Here is a 20,682-nt window from a genome sequence, read left to right on the forward strand (position 1 = left end):
ACCTTGCCCTGCTTGTTCTTCACTTCCTTCTGCTCAGCCAAAGATTATTTTAATCCCAGTTCTTAGCCAAACTGGCATGATTCACAAGCCCCCAAGTGGGTCTCATTTACACTCTGTAACTATGTAGAAAGAAGTAAAAAAAAAAAAAAAAAGGAAAAAATTGTTTTTTTCTTCATATGAAGATGAAGTGTAGCATGCAGTCTTTTGCTGCAGGTTGATGTAAAAATAGGCTGCTTTCGTGTTAGTACTAGTCAATGTTTGTGTGTTTAAAAGACCTGGATTGATTTTGTTACATAAAAACATTTTACACTCAAGTGTAAGTTATTTATAATGGGCATTTTATACATTCAAAGTAAGCAGTTCTTTCACTGAATATGTTTAATAAGTCTTTTATTTATTTGATTTTAGTAAAGCATTAAGTTAGGGAAAATGGAAGGGCACAGACTGTGCAATTTGTATAGTCATTTCAGTGGATTTACATCTGGCAGAATCTAGGCCAAACACTGTGCACTTAATCTGACTAACCCAGTTTGTGTTTCCCAATGACTGAATCATAAATCTTACCTTCCACTAATACAGGCACCACCTGCAAGAAATAAAAAGAATCCTAAATTCCTAAAATTATTATCTTAATTAAAATAGATATACTAAGATGCTCTGGGTGCACAACTGACATGCAAAATGTGTCTGCCCAGCATCTCCCTAGGCCTGGAGCCTTTTGTACATATGTCTTTCCTGTTTGTGCAAGTTGTCTCAGAGAGCTGCAGCTGAGTTTCAGAAATGCCCAGAACTGCTCCAGTCTCTACAGCATGTTAAAGATGATGGGCTATGCCCTCCCTGGGCTTGCAAGCCTGGATTTTCTGTGGGCAGGTTACTTGGTAATTGGGAGGGCAGGCTTGAGCTGCATCCTGCACCCTGCTGTTTCTGCCTGAGACTGCCAGGGGTAGGAGCTGTAGCCCAGCGAGGCTCTTGCTGCACAGCACCTGCTGCTGGCTGTGTCCTGCCCTGCTCCAGCTCCCAGCTCTGCCCTGCAAGGCTGGGATACCTGGCAGGAGGTTGGCAATGGGCTCCCTGCCCTCCTGCCCTCGGGTCAAATGTCACTGCCAGTAACAGCAGACAGCTGTGATGTGTCTCCTCTCAAACGCTGTAGGAAGAGATAAGGGCCCTCACTTGCCCATGGTTCAATCTGCAGGCAGAACAACAGGAAAATCTTCAGCACAGGAGCAGTTTAGAAAAAAGCCAGTGATGAGTGAAGACAGTTTTGATTTTCTGAAAAGCCAAAACCAGTTTAAAAAATAGAAGTTTGACAAGTTACAACAACATGTAGATTTGCTCATTTGAAGATGTTTTAAGCAACAGTAAAATGTGAAAATAATGTTTTGGTGGGTTACTTTTGCACTGCAGAGGGAAGTGGCTGTTGCCCTTCTGCAACCAGAGAGTAAATCCAGGACCTGCAGAGTGACTGATTGGCACTTCAGCTGTGTCGCTGCCACTGATATGTGATGGAACTCTTTAGAACATAGCAGTTCAGAACAAAAAGTGGCACAATCCTAGAATAATCACTTCAGAATGCTAGTGCAAGCCACTGATGAGTAAATAGCCCAACCTCTCCTTGCTGTGAGAACTTCCTTCAGAGCAGTTCTTTCAGCCTGGGCTCTGGGAATGACATCTGTTCTTCATAGCTGAAAATGGATTACAAGTTCCTGTAAGAAAGTACACCACTTAGGAGGGAAGCTGAAAGTGTCCTGCAGGGAGAGAAGTTGCTAAGGAAGGAGCAGGAAAGCCAGAGTAAGGTAATGCCAAAGTTCTGCAAAGGGCTGAGACAAAAGCTGCCCTCATTCAGGGCTGGCTCTGCTCTGTAGAAGGGCTGCACGCCATGGGCAGCAAAAGACTCAGAACTGTGATCCAGACAGATGAGTCCTTATCCAAAGCTTCGTGGGCAGACAGTGAAGCCTGGACTGTGCTCAAGTCCCCAGATCAACTGAGCATTTTGGAGAGGAGCTGCAAGCACAGTTTGTGCACAGACCTGCTAAGAGACAAATCAATCAGCTGTGTGATTTACTGGCACCCAGGTCTGCCCCTCCAGCCATCACTGAGCCCTGCAGCAGGTGCTGTTGGGGTACAAAGCACCACAAAGAGCAGGGACCACTGTTGGTACTGGGTGTGTGTGAGTGCTGGCCATGGCAGCAGAGGGAAGCTGCTGCCATTTGGAAGGGCAGAGTGGCACCAGCTGTTCTTCAGCCTCACACAACTCTTGTGCCCAGGGACGTGCCTTACACCATGGTGGCTGTGCCAGCAGCCATGTGAGGCCTTGGGGTGGAGCAGAGGGTTTGTGGGGGCAGGAGGGGATGTGGCAGGACCCATAGCCCAGTCAGGTGTGCCGAGGGAGTGGGGTGACACCGTCCTTCCTGTGCAGCAACGCAGCCCCAGGCACAAGCCCTGCACTGGCTTCCTGCTCATTAGAGCTGTCCCTTTTGCTCAGGAAAGGAGCAGTTTCTCTTTCCCTACCAGTGGGTGAAAGCCATTAGGCTTGTTAGAAAGGAAAGGTGCAGGAGCCAAGAGGTGTCAGCACACACATTTACTGCTCAGGGCCCCTGCTCACCCAAACCTCAGCCTGCAGCACTGCTTCAGCCAGAACAGCAGAACACAGACAGAGGAGGTTTGCACTCCACATCCTATCTCAGTGTTTGGGCCGCTACAGAGCAGGTTATTTGGTCTGTCTTAAAGGCAGAAGCACTCCTGTGTTTTCTGGACTTTCCATGTTCTGTTCAGACCAGAGGGGCTGTGTCTGGTGCTGGAGCAGAGGCAGGAGGGAACAGCAAAGCCAGCTTGGCAATCAGCACCCAGGGACTGGCTCTTTCTCCTCCCATGCTTGCACTTCAGGAGCAGCCTGTCTTTATTCTGCACAGAAGTGGAAGAACTGCAGTGAGGAAAATCTACTGCATCAGCTGAAGGATGCAGAGGGGCTGGTGGCCCTCAGGGATGTCTGTCTGGTGGCAGCATTTGGAGGGGCTGCCAAGATGCTGAAAAGGGCCAGTGCAGGCAGGTTGCAGGCACAGTGGCAAGCCCAGCAGGAGAGATCCCACATGTAACACAGAGCCTTTAGCTGAATGTCAGCAACTCCCACAAAACTGGAGAGCTGATCACAGCTGGGAACTCAGAAAGTGCAGCAGGAGCTGCTCTGAGAGTAAGGGCATCTATGCTAATGCAAGGAGAGCTCACCCCATGAGCTCCAGCTTCAAAGGACACTGAGTTCAGTTCATTGCAAATGACTGCTAACATCATCCCAAAAACACTAGCTGAAGGAAACCTGGGGGGCTTCTGGCAGTGCAAAATGTCAGTAACTGATGCCAGGTATACCTGAAGGGCTGCCTGGTGCAGAGCAGTGCTGCAGGAATCAGCTCCACAGCAGCTGAAGTTAAACACCGAACATGTGTGACCATGGCTTGGGGGAGTCACTGCACAGTGCCCAGAAATGCTCCCTTTGTAGTGACAGACCATAGTAACTGCTAATGCACTTCCTGCTGAAGGTGTGTAGATGTTTCCCGCTCTTTAAGAGAAAAAAAAGATTTTCTAAACTCCCTTTGAAAGACCCAGTCAGAAACCTCTCCAAAGTGATGCCCTACTCTTTTCTCATAGGACTAAAACAAATTTATGAAACTGAAGTAACACTGGGAAATGGCTTTAAGGGGGAAGAGGAAATGAATGAGACAGAAATGACATTTATTCTCCTTCCAGTTATTTTGGAAGCATTAGGGAAAGCCAACAGGAAGGTTTGGAAGAAAAACCCCTAGCACAGTCCCTGGGAAGGCCCAGGGGTCAGTGACAAGAATGCACACCACACTGGTAGTCAGCAATTCTCATTTACAAAATCGGTTTTCTCATGGGGGGAAAAAAACAACCAAACAACAAACCAGAAATCCAGCCAGCACATAGTTCAGTGTCTGACAATTTAGTCATTAACAATCTGAAACTGAACTTCAATTCAATGTTAACAACATGGGGTCCTCCCCGTTACACAGATAAACTAATTTCTCACCTTCAATTCCATGTGCTTTACTATTGTGTAGAAGTCTCACTTTGGAGAGGAAGGCTAAAATACATTTCCATTACTGTAGTTAACCTTTATTGGAACAGTCTTGTTGTTAGCAGATCTAGCAGAAACTAAGTGAGTTCCCAAGGAATGAAATCCTTTCCACGGCAGCAGGCCTTGCCCGTGAGGAGCTATAGATGACAGTAGAGAGCTCTGTGGAAGACTGTGCCAATGAGCAGCTTTCCCTGGTAGATGGAAGCCACGGAGCTGCCCTGCAGCACGGAGCCATTGTCAGAGTAGACACGCGTCACCACGGGCTGCTCCGAGAGGATGTTCTGGATGCGCAGGACCTGCCAGAGCGGGGGGAGGACACAGCTCTTGAAATGGTCACAGGTGAAAAGGCTCCAGGGAGAGGGGGAGCATCAGCATGTTAGCTTAAACAAATTAGCTAGGATGACCAGCTGCTGATAATTGCAACCATGTGATTCCTCTGAGAGGGCCTTTAGTGAAGCATGGTCCATGAACAGCGATTTTTTTTTTTTTAATGTTGTTGTGAAAACATCTGTAAGGAAGTGAGGCAGTCATCCCCACCACTAACAATGTGCACATTTTTTTCCAGACTAAGAGTTAGTTAATATCTTCTTACTTTCATATTTTTCCCAGACAGAGTAAACAACTGCCTAGTATCAGAAATCTACTGCTATTGAACATGGTAATTTTGAGAAGTGTCTTACAGGGAGCTTCAGACAAGGCTGAAATCCAATGGACAGCAGCCAGCTGCACTCCTAGCCCAATGCCAGTACCTCACTGATTTCATAGAAAGAATTACAACATTACCTATAGATGAACCACACTTGCCCAAATTAATCATTCCTGTGGAAATGTTTCCGGTCACGCTTTGCACTCGGTCAATTATGTTCAGTTTGGCAAAGAGGTGCTGGCTCAGTAATTAATGCAGCTCATCAGAATCTGTGTGCATGTCCACAACTGCACAGAAAGCAGCCTGAGGAGTCCAAAGTGACTGAGCTACTGGTTGGAAATTATTTAGCTGTTGCCCAAGGATCTGAATAGGTGTTTGTTAGTGAGTATATGCTGTTCAGGCTCTCACTTGAGAGCAGAAGCCAGCTTGGTCTTTGCTTTAACAAAGGCACTTTGTGCCAGGCACTTTCTATGAAATGCTAAGTTATACCAGCATGATTTGAACAAAACAACTTTCCAGCACAAACATAGCCAAGAGACCAGTGATGACTCCTAAAAGGCACCTCAGATGCAGGAAGATTTTCAGGATCATAGTAGAACAGCTTCATCCCATTGGGATGACATCCTATCCAGATGTCTCCAGTGTGAGGGTCAACAGACAAGTTATCGACCAGCGTGTCCAGCTGCAGAGTCTAGCCAACACAGAAAAAACCAAAAAATTAAATCTATCAGAAATCCTGGAAGCAAACTACAACATAACCAACAGACTTGTTTCATCTGACATAATTTAGACTGGTTTTTTTTTTAATAAATACTTTTCCCCCCACTTCTGTTTGTCTTCTCCCCTGGTCCTCTGGTATGCATCATCCCCACCCCTGTGCTATGAGGAACCTGCTTCCTGCTCTGAGCTTCCCTCATCCACACCTACACCTCTGTGGATGCTTTCAGTGCTCTGACCCACACTGCCTGAGGCAGATTTCCACTACAGCTCCACAGCATACCCAAGGATTCCTCCCTGGTTGTTGGTGGGAGGGTGGAAGATCTGAAGCTCTGTAACAGGGTGTGCAGACACCTCTGCAAACCCACAGTAGGAGCCACCCAGACCAGAACTTTACAGATGATCATGCTGAAATCTCAAGCATTCATTGAAACTATTCTGTCCAAAATCCACATTTGCCTCTTTTTTACAGAACAGCAGCACCTTACCTTCACATGGGTTAAACTCCAGTTAGCATGTTTTTCCATGACATAGACCTTATGATCCAATATATCTGCAATGTAGATGTACCTTCAAAAGGAAGAAAAGCACCTCTTAATATATATGAGTAGACAGAGACCAAAACTAGACAGTTCCTCCTGTGCAAGCCCACACACCAACAGACATTGCAAGCCACCCACAGGGCACTGAAGGCAACCTGATGATGTGCCAGTGTAGCTTCACACTGTGCCAGCTTTTCCATTATGACACTGAAATAAGCCTTGGAACCAGAAAATCACAATTACAATTTTTTTTTTTTTTTTTTTAAAATCACGTGTCCACACCACAGGAGTGGTTGATTCAGTCATGCAGGTGTAGGACTCTACAGCACTCCCTGCTTGCAGAAACCCTGCCCCATTAATCCTGCAAGCAAGACACACAAACTCCTGTACCAGCTGGTTAAAATGCAGCAACTGTTGACCTTGTTGCCTATAAAGTACCACACAATGCAGCAAACACTGCTGCTAAACACTGAGACACAAAACTTGTGTGCTACAAACACTCTGCATCACTTGTGCTGCACAGGCAGCACCTTGCCTTACATGAACCACTTCAGACACCTGACCACAGAGGTACCAGGTGTACAAATTAAGACCTCCAGATACTTCTGTGTGATAAAACAAAATCTAATGTAAGGAGAAACTTACTTTCTATCAGGTGAAATGTTAATTCCATTGGCTGAATAAAACCCAGATGCTACCTCTTTAACTTCTTTTGGACTGTAGTAAACAACATTTGACCAGGTTAAGCCCAATAACATTTCTAAGAACATCAAGAGGAAGTCAGAGAAGTAGTGGTCATTGGTAGCATAGAAGCTGTCTGGTCCCATGGCTACTATATCATTCATACTAAAAAAGAAATAAAGAGAATAGAGAAATTTTTAAAAAAATTAAATGAGAGATATGAAGGAGCATTTTAGGACTGCCCAGAATACAGTCAGGACATGGCCATCAATACCCATAAAGAGGCTGCAATTATAGATGTACTTCAAGTAGTCACCAAATTATTTAGATCCTTTTTAACTTCTATTTTCTATGAGCCAGGACATTGCAGTGCTGAAACCTGAATAGGGCCATAGGGCATCAGCTAGAGATCTGGCTACCTGTGTGTAAGTACATGGCAATATCTTTTTTTTTATTAGTAGTAGTATTATTAGTATTATTTTCTTTTTCATTACATTTGATTAGAAATCAGAGAACAGGTAGGTGTTGTGACAACTTAATCAATCTGGCTGTTTATTACAATCATATTGCAGTAGGACAGACCAAAAAAATTTTGTATTAAAAATAAGAAAAACAGAAAAAGCTAAATGTGTGTTTATTTTTACAATGTAGGAAATCCAAACGAAAAATAAAATATCTGGAGACTTATATCTGCAATGACCTGAGTGTGGGTTACATGAACAAAGGAGAAATGGATGCCAAGCTAATTCACTGGCATCACTCACAGCAGCACTTAAGACTAATTTAGTGATACAACTATTAAAAATCTAATTTAGAGAACAGATTGGAGAAACACTGCTTTTGATTACACAGATAAGAAGTAATCAGTAAAAGAAACAGGGATGCTGGTTAAAGAAGAAATATATTAACAATAGCCTAAACCCAAAAATCGTCCTACATTGGATTTCACCAATGCAGCCTGATCTGTATTTGAGCCCAATACCTTGTCAGAAGGTCATGTCGAATGGTTTTCAGGTGTACAAGAGAATTGTCATCTTCTACAAATTTAAACAACTCTACTGTGCTCTTCTGGTGGGGATGGTTCACAACAAAGAGGTACACGGTGTCATCTTGAAAAAGAAATGGAAGCAGCTGAATTCTCTGCAGCAGTCTGTGTGGCTGAGCAGCCCAGCCCCGAGGGAGCCTCGAGCACAGAGCACATGCTGAGTGTGGTGCATTTGTCTCATGGCTCTGCAGAGGCACAGGGATGAGTACCCACATTCTGCAAGATGCCTCTGCAACCACATCCAGACCTCCAGCTGCTTTTCTCCCAGGCTGGCCCTACAGGGAACTGCTTTGTTAATAATAGATTTTTGCTATTTCTTCCAAGGAAGAAAGAAACGACCACCTTATCCTTATACCCAAGCCACTGGGTTTTGCAATCTGTGAAACAGCCCCAGTCAGTTGGAAGAAGGGATTGTGTCCAAGGCAGTTTGGGCTCTTGGGTTTGTCTACCACATCCCCTGGGAGAGTGGAAGGAGCACCCTTCCCCTGCATTCTGTGCAAGGCTGCTGCCCATCTGCCCAGCCCTTCTGGTAGGACCCAAATTAGCCACCACTGATTTTTCCAACACCTTCCCTTAAAGGGTGACTGTATGGGGATGCAGGTCAAGCTGCAGCAATTGTTTTCTTTATACTTGCAGAATTCTACTTGCCCTGCTAAAACCCCCAATGAAAGGACAGGGAAAAGACACTTTATTGGTAGTCAGAGCCTGATGTAGGAGAGCATGCCTTGGAGAAGAGAATCTGGCTTGGCCAAAGAGTAACAGAGGTTTTGTAATTTACAGAGAGTTGATAATTTACTCTTTTGCCACAAAAGTTTCCATTCTGGGCACTACTAGTCAGTGAAGGATGTTTCTCCTCAAAACACTCGAAGCCGTGAGTGAGACAGACGTAAATGTAAAATCAATTTTTTGTGGTTTTCAACTCTAAATTTTACCATGTTTTCTTTCCTTTTAATATCCAGGGCATCCTTTTGTTTTAGACAGACTGAAATTATGTGCAAATGTGTTTCCTTTGGCAACTGACATTCAGAAAAGGGCAAAATAAAGGTAAAAAACCCCAAACCTTTTTGTCTCCTAGCAAGAACCACCATTGGGGGTGTGGGGCAAGGCTGCAAAGGGATTCCTGATTGTGCTCTCTGGGCTGATATTTGCCACCATCTCGAGCTCTTTACCTCTGTCTATATAGGTGCTGATTCCATGAGGGTTAAATGATGCCAGATCAAACCCTCGGCTGATTCTCAGTTCCACTGCTCTGGGATTGTCTTCATTCAAATCCATCAAAAATATTTCACCTGGCTTATCCGGGGCAAAGCTCTTTATTCCTGGATATTTCAAGCCCTGTAGAATCCAAACATAAGAAAATAATTCCCAGATAAACGGTAAACAAGAGCATCACAGGGCTGAAAAAGCTGCGGCCTTGATCAGACTTGCAAGCACACATGAGGAGGTCCCATGGCCAGCCACCATAACTGCAAAGAAAAGGTTGAAAATTTATCTCTTGAAGGCAAAAAACCAATCAGGAACAGCAAAATCAATACATAAAATTTGTTGGTTTTTGTAAAGTTAGGGAATTAACACAGCTTCTTAACATGGCAGAGGATAGACATTTCAACATTTCTCTCGGCCGGCTGTCTGTTCTCTGCCCCAAGATGTGTGGGATGGTTCTGTGGCAGCCCATGCTCTGAAGAATGAGTCTGGACTCTTCACTTTTTCGGTCCTCAGGTTGTTTATTATTTTCTTATCTACAAAATTTTCTTTCTGCCCAGCTGAGATCTGCTCAGCAAGGCAGCCATAGGCACTCTGACCGCCCCCGAGGCGGTGTCATCTTTTTATACTACAAACTATGTATATCATATTTACTTTTAATTCCCAATACCTATCACCTATGTTAGACAGTGCACCTCTACTCTAAACCAATCCCAAAGTGCCAACACCACTGCAGAAAATGGAGAACAAGAAGAAGAAAGAAGAAGGACTAGACACGCCCTGATTCCTCCATCTTGTCCCCATAACCCCTATACCAAAAATCCTAAAATCTACATTTTCACCCTGTGAACACCTTGTCATTACACCATTCAAACCTGTGTGGCTTTCACATCCCCATGCCAAGCTGGCAATTCACTGGAAGGATCAAAATCAAGCCACCAAGTGTTCTGGGCAGCATCCAGGGTCTCCGAGCCCCCCGACGGGGCTCTCGGCAACTCTGGACATCCGAGGGATGTGCTGAGTTCCCACACATTTCAATGAAGTAGCATGAAAGAAAGCCAAGGTTATGTGGCCAGGTAAGTCACCTGTGGATAGGACACCTGTGTCAGAGCCACCAACACCACCTCTGTGTCAAGAAGCACACTTGCTGAGGGGAATGACAGCTAAGCCAACACAGGACTGGGCTGCTCTTTGGGAGCCAGTCAGACTTGTAGAAAAGAGCCCCTCCTGCTCCTTTCACCTATGGCTTCTGCAGGTAAGGAAGCAGGCAAGCCCCAGCATGGGGAGGTGGCATGGGGACTTACAGAGCTGATAAAAGCCAGTCCATTGGGAAGTATTTCGATGTCTTCTGAACCAGTTTCTGCAAAACAGAGATAAACAGAGGTTTTCAGGTGACATCAAGCATTTCCCATTGAAAAAATCTCCTTTTAAGTACAATTCCAGCTCTCATGAATGACCCTTTCTGATATGACCACACACACAATGAAGTTTGGTGGAAGTTTGGCCACTGCATTAAAAGTGGTAGCAGAAGACAGCACGTTGGGTTAGGAAATAGTACTGGGGTTCACCTCTTTTGGGGCCCAGGGGTGCCCCTGCAGTGGCCAGGCAGTCTCCTACCCAGCTCCAGGTGCCCCCAGATGTTGTGAGATGAATCTCCAGGTGTGGGATGAGTCACCAGCTCCTGAGGATGTGCTCTGCAGCAAGCAATTGGTGTGGGCGTGGAGATTTCCAGGAATGGAAGGACCATACCCTGACTCAGGCCTCAGGCTTGCATAAGTCAGCTGTGGGAGCTGTGCACACTAATTCTCCTGATTGAGCTCAGACACTTCACAAAAACGGATTGCCAAATATTTAGTTAAAGCTCTCAAGTGACAGAGAACCTACTATATCTGTAACAGCTAAGGGTTTTCATAGTTAGACCTCACTTTCAACTACAGGTAATCACTTCCAATATTGCCAGTTCCTGTAGCTCCTGTAATATTTTTCCCTTTTAAGAAAGGAAGATAAAATAAAAACTCTTCAGTAAGAACAGTTGAGCAATTTTAGGCTTTCATAAAGCACTCTCCAAAGAGCTTTTAGTCTAATGCTGAAGGCTGTTTGCCCTCCCACATTTCCACCTCTTCCCTGAGAAACCTCCTCTCTTTTCTCCAAATCACCAGCAAAACCAGCATTTCTCACAAGTCACTTTCCAGATGATGAGGGAAACCACTCAGGAGCACTTGCTTAAAGAAAATTCTTCAGCAGGTTTTCTTTATCAGAGCCATCAACACGATGGCTCTGATAAAGAAAACCTGCTGAAGAACTTTCACCCAGCTTGTCTCTACACACCCTCCTGTTTTGCCATAACCACGTGTGAGCCTGCATGGCTCACACAATCCTTTGCACCTCAACACCTCTTCCCAAGGAAGCACCGGCAAATTTGAGCTGAGTTTGCTGTTTGCTTTTAAGCAACTCCTATTTATCCAAGCACTGGTTTGCCTGGGCTGTAATTGATCCTGGGATCACTGGCAGCCTCTGTGAAGAGGAACCAGAACGCCAAATTCACCCATCCAGGAAAGTTCCTCCCTATCTCAGCCCTGGGAAGATGCAGAGGCACAACTTCTCACTTCTGGCCAGGGCTAGCTCCTCCTCAACCTCAGCAAGTTCCTGTTCCATCCCATGACAGCAACGAGAGAGTAACCCTGCCTTCTGAAGAGCACAATGTCTGAAATGCATTTTGGGAAGAGTCAGCTGTTATCTCACCCTGGGTTTTTGTTCTGAATTTTGACTAACTCAAGCAGGAGACAACATCTGCACTGATGTGTCCAGAAACACTTAGAGCCTGTATTTACCAATTAAAGTTTTGAATTTGGGCTCTTTTTTTTTTTTTTTCTCAGCTCAGCTTACACTCTGGTTTGAGCCACAAACTCCTTTCCCTTGCCCCAGTCTCTCCAAGCCTCGGTTAATTTATAAAATGGGGTTAGTGGTAATTCTCCACTTTCCAGGATTGCTGCAAAGCTAATTGCATAAAGAAATGCTGAGGCTCAATTGCCATGGTGACATGAGCTGGACAGACAGCTTTTACTGGCAGCACACACTGGTGAGTGAATAAACAGAGATATAATCATTTATCGCTACTGAATCGGTGAGGCTGCCAAGCAGAAAGATGAGCAGGCTAATTGGGAGCAGATCATTAAAAACTTTCCAAGTTTCCAGTGGAGGGAGCACACTGAGAGCCCTGCACCCAACTGTTCCAAGAGAAACTGCCCAGCAAAGCACATTTTGGGTGCTCCATGGCCGGGTCCTGGAATGTGTGGAAGCCGGTGGTCAGGAGGGCAGTGGAATGCTGACTCAGCACAGCCCTGCTGATCCAGCCCCACGGGCAGGGGCTGCAGGCACACAGCAGGGAAGCTCAGGGACTCTCTGCACGTCCTTTTGGGAGGGCTCTGTGCTGCTGCTGCTGCTGCAGGGGCCCTGTGGGCCAGGAGAGTTAGGAGCTGACTCCTCAGGTATCACTTGTGTGCACTCTCTGTTGTTTCATCATATCACTGAGCCCAGCTTGTCCATGGGATTATCTGAAGAGTGGTGGCATTTAAGAGAAACTAAAAGATAGTGTGAAAAACTGCTGCCTACTCTAGAAATGTTGTTCTTTATTCTTTATTTGTTGTTCTTTATTTTATCTTAGTATGATGTATTCTGCAGGTGTATTTAACAAAAAACACCCATCTGGGTTTCATGTCCAAAAGTGTGACACCATTTTGCCCATATCCCACCAATTGTTCTAAGATGCAAGTGTTTCCAGCAACTTCTGTAGTAGCTTCTTGAACTTTAGGAATTAGTACAGGAGATATAGTTAGTTTATTATAAACCAGTAATATGATAAGGCATCAATACAACTCAGAAGCTGGTGTTTATTCTACAAATACAGCCTTTCCTACATATTTGAGAATGAGGCTTAGGACAAGGTGCAATTTTTGTTTGTTCAATTTTTGCATCTGTGCTTATATTGCACAATATTTGAAAAGCCAAATAGATTACAGTAAGACACAGAAGAGATGCAACTGTGCACAAAGAAAAAGGTCCACTAGAGAAGTTTTCCATTTACTCTGTGTTTGCTTCACTTAGATCCATCACTTACATTTCACAGACTGTACCAGAGGTCTGCTCCTCCATATACAGAATGGATAGATTAAGATTATTTTACTCAGATCCAGATGATCCAACTCTGGGATCTATGTCACATTTAAGAGTTCAGGAGGACTTATTTAAGCATTAAAATAAAGACAGATTGTTTGTTCAGTTTTATCCTAGCATTTTAAAGGAAAAAGGCCCAAGAGGCCAAGACATCCATGTACAAAGACATCCTAAGACAAAGTCATCCACACAAGCAACCTTACAGATCCAAGTACAGCAGAACCCCATGTCTGAACAATACTACCTAGGCAGCATTTAAGCTTCAGGGGTCCTTGGTCACCCTGAATGATATAAGCCCCTGGTCACAGCAAATGAGTTTTAGAAGACATTTGAGTAAATGTGCCAATTTTCAGTTTGCACAATCCTTTGTTACTTCTCTTTCTGCCACACTGGACCTGCTAAACTAATTTTTTGGCATTTTTATTCTTCTAATGAGCAGCAAACTGCAGAGCAAAGGCAAGGCAAGGTGCAGTTCTCTCTGTGAAGGGGCAGCATGAGACTAGCCAGAAAGAAGCAGAAATGAAGCTCTGTAAATGGATCCACTGCCTCTAAGCAGAGAGAGGTTCTCAGAAATAACCTAATCTGCATGTAAATGTCAGGCACAAAAACCAAGACACTGTTCAGAAACGAAACACAACTCTATCTGTCTTTTCCAGGTTTTCTTCTTTCCTCAACAGAACAATCATGTTGCAAAAAAGTCTTATAAAGATTGCAATAGTGATATGCTTAAAAAATTACTCAGAAATTATCTTATATCAATCACCACCAAACAAGCATCATTCATAGTCTTGTATAAGTAAATTACAGCTTAATCTAAAAGACCTGGAAAATTTTTTCAATGCAATTTCTTCTGTATGTATTTTCAAGCACAGGAATTCTGCATATACACATTCATAGCAGCAATTTGACTTTATAAAGATGTTTGAATCCTGACACAAGGAAGAAACAAGATTTATGAAATCAACTCACTGACTCAGCAAGCTCAAAGGCAAGGCTGTGATAGCTCATCCAATGACTTTTTACACATGAAAAATCCAGACAAATTTCAACATAATTTAAGCCATTTCCAAAAATACTAAAGAGGGGAAAATCCTTAGCCATCAAGCCTGTATTAAGGTTTTTTGGGAGAAAGGGAGACACAAAAAAGAAATCCATTTCAAAGCTATCAATTTTATAAACTGATTATCCTAAGTGGAGAGAAAAAAACCAAGACGTAAATCTCGCTGTGTGCTAAACACACGGCCTAAAGTACAAAGTCAACATTTGAGCCACTCTGTTAAACCTCTCTGCAAACCAGACTAGGATGACAAACATGACCCCTTGCTCTTTGGAGCCCACAGCTGCATTGCACAATCGCGCCGAGCTCCCGGCACTGCAGCACCAGGTGGCTCCCAAATATTCCAAAATGTGGCACTAAGGAGGGGCAGCCTGGCTGGCATTTAGCAGCCACTCCTTCCCCCTGTGGCTTTCTCCTAAGGCTTCCACCTGTGAAAAATGCATATTTTATGATTGGCTTTTCACAAATATTAAAATGAATATTATATGTGTTGTGTTAGAAAATAATGCTGTATTAATTCTCTTAAGTAGTGTGTTAAATATAGTTTTAGATTATAACAAAATGTTAAAATAGAAACTATGCTATGTAGGATACTTTTTTTCCTAAAGAAAGGACTCATACTGAGATAGCAGTCACAGGACACCTAAACCTTTCAGAGAAAGAGAATTTATTGCTCCATTATCAGGAGAAATTAACTTCTTCTCATCTCGCTCGGGTGGGATGACACTGTCAGGATTAAGAGGAAGAAGCTGACGATGACCAGACAGAATCCTGTATTTGAATGGAATTTTTGCATTATGCATGAGGTGTATGAATATGCAACAGGCTGTTGTTTCTAAGGGTTAATCCTCTGTTAACGTGTGTCCTTTTTGGGGCTTATGCTGCCCAGAAAAAGGTACCTGGATGTCTGTAACTCTTTGTTTCTGTTGTCTCATATTGTCCTAATTCAAATTGTCCAAATTATTATTACTCTAATTGTATCACTATTTTTATCACCATTTTATTACTATTAAACTTTTAAAATTTTAAAAGCAAGTGATTGGCAGTTTTCACACACCCTTGCAGCATTTCCCATCTCCAGGGCGTAACCAGCTGACAGCCTCCTGTAGGTACCTGCCTGAAGAGCCAGCACACCCTCATCTGAAAGCCAAATCATTTTCTAGGTAACTTAGCAAAGAAGTGTTTACAAGGTACTCAATTTTAAGAAAAGGAAAAGAAACTTAATACCGACTTACACCCAGCTAGTTTTTCAGTACTATTTTCTTCCTGCAGTTTCTCCCTACCTCCAAGTCCAAGTAGCAAATCAAAGTCAAATTAGCACTTTGTTTTTGGGATCAGGCTTGGAAGCTGGCTTTAAGAAGCCATTACAAAAGAGGGCTGGACAAAAGCAGTGCCCTCAGTTATTTCGAGCACGTACCGATCCCTTTAATGAGCCGGCAGTCCGGGAGGCTCACCGGGGCTACTTCCCGTGAAGCATTGAGTCTGCTCCTGCAAGAGGAAAGAGCAGGGTTAAACAGCACGCAGCCAGTTTGAAAACAGGTAACTTTCCTAGTTTTCAGCTTTATTGTCTGCCACATTGCAGCAACAAATCAGCCGTAAAGTACTGAATAAGCAAACTCCAGAACCAACAACAGCAACTGCTCCAAATCACTGCAATGGTTACACATCACCAAGGATTAAGTGATTCTTCTACTTTGAGTAACTTCAAAAAACTTAATTTTGTTCATGAGCTCCAGTAACAAGCTTTCATGACCCACTGCAGCTCAGATGATAACATAACCACATTTTCTTCAGGTTTCAGACACCTAAACATAGAAGCACCCTGCAGTTAGGACCAACATTTCACAAGAGGAGAGGGCAATCTTCTACTGCAGCCCACTGCCTATTTTTGGTGACCAGGCCACCAGCAGTTGCACTTCCTTCATTTCCTGCCTACATTCAAAGGCAGCAATAGCACTGTTGCAAGGCAGGAACACTCTTTCCCTTACAAGCAGGAGTTGGTAGTGCAGTTTTCAGCAATTACCCTGTCCCATCCTCTTCACTCCTGGTAGCCACCCCAAGCATTACCCTTCATCACTGCTTATTTCATTCATGAATGTGCATAAAATTCCACCTCTGGCTCATACTTCACTGGACAAACAGATACAGACAGGCAGACACAAGTTCATATTTCTCTGCTCCAAGTTGTTTGCAAATCTGCATGAGCACCACCTCACAACAACCAGGATGTTTGACCATGCTGGTCTGCAGTGACACAAGAAAATGTGTTGCATTTCTACATATTCTAGTGTGCTAGAATATTTCTTTTCTTTTCTTTTCTTTTTTTTTCTGCCCAGAAGGAAGCATTTAACCTAACGTAGTAACTCTTTTGCATGACTATCATATGCATATGTTGAGGCTATTGCTGCAAACACAGGAAATTCTGAACATAAAGATCCCATAGCAAAAACCTTGCCATGTTTATGTTATGGTTTTAGGCATAAACATAAAGTAAACAGCAGTATCAGTCAGTGATATGAAAAATATGTCATGCAGTTGAGCACTATATGGTATGTCAGTGCTGCATTTTTTAATCACTTAAATATGCATTGTAAATTGCTTCAGTGCTGTATCAGTGACACACTTTGTAAATATAAGGCCAAAAGAAAATAAGAAAAACAGTAAAAAAGTGCAGACAACTGCAAAGGAAAGGAGCCAAGTTAAACCCTCCCAAGCCCTCTCTCCCAGCACAGGAGAACTGACAGAGATCATGATGCTGGCTCCCAGCCCACAAACAGCACAGGAGGGATCTCCCCCCGCTGCCCCCTCACCCACTGGCATCCAGGCACAGCCAAACCCACCAAACCCTCCAGGGTGGCTCAGGGGGATCCTGCCTGAAGCTGCACTGCTGCCTGCTTAGGGTTTTTCCCTTCCCTATTTTCACTAGCTTTTCCCAGGCAGGCTGCAAGCCACCCTGAGCCAAAAGCACAGCAGGAACTCAGCCAGCAGCCAGCAAGGGATGATGATATCCCGACAGCATTCCCAGGGAAACACTTCATGGGATGGAATGAGAGTAATTCAAAAGGACACCAGTCACAAGCCTGCAGCATATATAGAGGCTTTTCCAAAATGTGTGAGTTTATCTAGCTCAGACAGCCTCAGTCATGCAGCCAGATGGCCTAGATTAGCAACTGGCCATACTAACAACGGCCTGGAATATGGAAGACCTGCAATATGTGCTGGATACAACTTCAAAGAAAGCAAGAGTTTTTGCCACTTGGTGCAAGTCCAGTGCATGGCACCTTTTCCCTCACGGTTTCTCTTTCCAGTTTTGAGTCCTCCACCTGCTGCCCTACTTCATGGGACACAGACCACAGGCCTTCCCTTTCCTTCAGAAGGAACCCATTCCATATTCAAAGACCTCTCTCACTTTTAGTTTTCTTCATCTCTAGACTAACCAATCATGAATCGCTTGGGATTTGATTCTGGGGTTTTTTAACAAATTCAGAAGGAATTCTACAGAAAGTCTACAGAAAGTCTTTGCTGGATTCTTGCCCTCTGGGTAGGGGATGAATAAAAAAGACCCTTGGCAAGAGCTAACACCACCCACAGTTTCTCCTCTCAAGACTGTGTTAAATTACTTTTAGAGTACTTTGTGATCTGAAGTTGTGTGTTTCCAAACTTGGCAACTGTCTTAAGACTGCTGGTACATTGCAGTTTGCAGAAAACAGCACACAAGGAAAACTCACAGAGAGCTACAGAGACAGGGGCATCCTGCTTCTTCATTGAGATTCTCCTTTATCAGATTCCTAACATTTCATTTGTTCATTCAGTTTGGAGGAGAGGTGGAGTCCTCTGCTCTTCACAGCACTTTGAAATGGCTCACCCCACTAAAGCCTGGGAGTATCTTCCAGTGCTGCTGTCCCAGTTTATGCAACTCCAGGACAGGAGGGCCCCGATGTCACCGTGGCTATCACCAATAACACTCATGGTAGATTTAGTGCAGCCATCATCCATGCCAGGCACCAGAGTCCAGGCAGTAAAGCTCTCCTTCTGTAATTAGATACAACTACTATCTACCCAAAGTTCAATTAGCTGGATGTCATTGCTTGAAATCAGGCATTTGGAGTCCTTGTGAACATAAGCAAAATTATAATGATTTAGCCACTTTCCAATACAGCAATTCAGCATCACTTTTGACCTGAAAGGACCAGTGACACATTTGGGAGCTTTCAGGACAGAAGCTGCTGTAACACCAGTGTTCACATTCATGGCATGAGGTGTGTGATATGGAGCATGACATGGCTGGGCATTTCAGCTCACAGCAAGTGAGGTCACAACTTAGGATCACCACAGTCTGGGCTCCATCACAGGAAACCTCATGTACATAGGGGCTACTGTTATCCAGAGGTCAGCTTTGGTAGAGCATAACCCAAGTTTCTGGCAAGTTATTTGGAGTCACTGCTTGGCCAGTCGGCAGGAGATGAGGTAAATTCACAGACAGTGCTTTTGGCACATCCCTGTTAATTGCAGGCTCTATAAAAACAGAGATACTACCCCCTGCCCCTGGGCACCTTCTTCGTTTGTCCCCCTTGCTCCCATCATCCTGGGGAGGATTTCACATCCATTCAGTGCAAAGGGCATTTCCACTGCATAAATGGTCCCTAAGTTAGTTCATGCCGAAATTGGATGAAAAGGGCATCACGGTGCCTATATCTTCTCTGGGAAAAAACGGCTCCCTTGAAAATACTGACGGCAATGGTGGTGATGATGATGAAGAACCCTTCCCCTCTGGCTGGCACTGCGCTGGTGCAAGGGCAGGTGTTCGGTACGCTGTACCCGAGTCCGGGAGCTGCGAGTCCTCCCGCCCGGAGGGTGAAGGGAAGCGCCCGCCGCCGCCGCCCGGCTCAGCCCCGCACCGGGAGGGCTCAGCCCCGCACCGGGAGTGCTCAGCCCCGCACCGGGAGTGCTCAGCCCCGCACCGGGAGGGCTCAGCCCCGCACCGGGAGTGCTCAGCCCCGCACCGGGAGTGCTCAGCCCCGCACCGGCAGGGCTCAGCCCCGCACCGGGAGGCTCAGCCCCGCACCGGGAGGGCCAAGCCCCGCACCGGGAGTGCTCAGCCCCGCACCGGGAGTGCTCAGCCCCGCACCGGGAGGCTCAGCCCCGCACCGGGAGGGCTCAGCCCCGCACCGGGAGGGCCAAGCCCCGCACCGGGAGGGCCAAGCCCCGCACCGGGAGGCTCAGCCCCGCACCGGGAGGGCTCAGCCCCGTCCCGCCCCGCCGGCACCGGGACCCGCGGCTCCGATCCCCGCTCACCCACCGGAATGCCAGCAGCCGCTCCGCCGCCAAGGCTGCCGCTATCCCGACGAGAGCCACCGCCAGCAGCTTCCCCATGGCCGCTCCCGGCTCCGTCCCGTCCCGTCCCGTTCCGCCCCCGGGGCCCGGCGCTGCCTCCTCGCCCCGGCCCCGCCCGGCCGTGCCCGCTCCCGCTCCCGCTCCCGCTCCCGCTCCCGCGGCGCTGCCCCGCCAGACCCGGCACGGGGCCCGCCAGCCGTTCTCGCACGCTCCGGGCTCCCCTGGGAAAGGCAGGTGGAACACCTTCCAGGAAAATGTGCGCGTTGTACAAACATAAGTGTGTCAGCCCAAGGCTGTGTGGTGCAGAATGCTCGATACTCCGTGTACGCCTCTGCTGGGATGCACACGCTGATATGTGTACACTCATACCACAGTTTGCCCCCCCAAACTGATGTTTCTTCCACTGCCAGCCTCCCACCAGTATCTTTCCTCTGTGCAGGAGAAGGGCTGCAGAACCCACCTCAGGGCTCCAGGGTTCCTCCATTCTGCAATCTGCTTTTGCATCATCTTCAGTGTTGGCCTCCCTGTGCCTTCTGCTTTCTGGAGGAACACACTTGGCAGGGTAATGACCTCCCTCAGCAGTTATTTCTCCCTTCCCTGCACAGTGAATGTCCTCACCTGAACACATTCCTTTGCACTTTTCTGAATGCCTGAGCAATCACTTAAAAAGGCTTTTCTGCTCTTCTTGGCCTTGCCCTCGAGGCCAAGCAGATGCTCCACACTTAGTAGTACTTCAAGTAAAGTGTGTCAGGGAAGAGAAGGGACTCGAAAATACCTTTTCCCCTCAGTTATGGAATACTCCTTTTCCCTTTTCTGGTCCTTGATTACTTTGAAATTATAGATAGATGAGGTTTTTTTGGGAGGAATACATGGGGTTGTTTTGACCCAGGTATAGGATCTGGCACCTGGCCCTTGTTGAACCTCATACCATTGGCCTCACCCATGGATCCAGCCTGTGCAGAGCCTTCCTACCCTCCAGCAGATCAACACTCCCACACAGCTTGGTGTTGCCTCAAACTTACTGAGGGTGTGCCAGAACTCCACATCCAGATAAATATATTAAACAGGACTAGCATAAATTCTGAGCCCCAGGGAACACCACTCATGGCTGGCCACCAGCTGGGTTTAACTCCATGCACCACCACTCTCTGGGTCCAGCTTTTTCACCCAGTGGACAGTGCACCCATCCAAACCACG

General features: G+C 45.7%; 1 protein-coding gene across 4 annotated transcripts; it reads right to left on the reverse strand.

The window, feature by feature from the left end:
* Positions 1–373: 373 nt before the first annotated feature.
* Positions 374–20,007, reverse strand: LOC139590986 (serum paraoxonase/arylesterase 2). Of its 4 annotated transcripts, none has more exons than XR_011679476.1 (10): positions 19,451–19,609; positions 15,569–15,639; positions 10,226–10,281; positions 8,888–9,053; positions 7,656–7,782; positions 6,638–6,838; positions 5,939–6,020; positions 5,296–5,424; positions 4,040–4,383; positions 374–1,186 (listed from the first exon to the last, which is right to left on the reverse strand). XR_011679476.1 is itself a non-coding variant. In XM_071429030.1 (9 exons), exons 1-9 carry the CDS (start codon positions 19,990–19,992, stop codon positions 4,225–4,227), a joined length of 1,038 nt encoding a protein of 345 aa, XP_071285131.1. In that variant the 5' UTR covers positions 19,993–20,007; the 3' UTR covers positions 3,703–4,224. The 4 variants fall into 4 exon arrangements, 2 of the variants coding, with proteins under 2 accessions (XP_071285131.1, XP_071285130.1); XR_011679475.1 differs by having other exon boundaries at positions 374–1,703; XM_071429030.1 differs by lacking the exons at positions 374–1,186; positions 19,451–19,609 and adding an exon at positions 19,946–20,007 and having other exon boundaries at positions 3,703–4,383.
* Between the last annotated feature and the right edge of the window lie 675 nt (positions 20,008–20,682).

Source organism: Agelaius tricolor, unplaced genomic scaffold (assembly GCF_023055355.1).
Source record: "Agelaius tricolor isolate 1412-34295 unplaced genomic scaffold, bAgeTri1.0.p SCAF_6, whole genome shotgun sequence".
In the NCBI taxonomy this organism is placed as follows: Eukaryota; Metazoa; Chordata; class Aves; order Passeriformes; family Icteridae; genus Agelaius; species Agelaius tricolor.

What these genes read in the sequence shown, in the direction of transcription:
- LOC139590986 (XM_071429029.1), bottom strand. Translation starts at nt 19,524, where the DNA reads ATGGGGAAGCTGCTGGCGGTGGCTCTCGTCGGGATAGCGGCAGCCTTG. An exon ending in AACATTTCACCTGATAGAAA is followed by an intron (nt 6,021 to 6,637) that starts GTAAGTTTCTCC and finishes TTCCTTTTGAAG; the next exon opens with GTACATCTACATTGCAGATA. An exon ending in GGAGTTTAACCCATGTGAAG is followed by an intron (nt 5,425 to 5,938) that starts GTAAGGTGCTGC and finishes TGTGTTGGCTAG; the next exon opens with ACTCTGCAGCTGGACACGCT.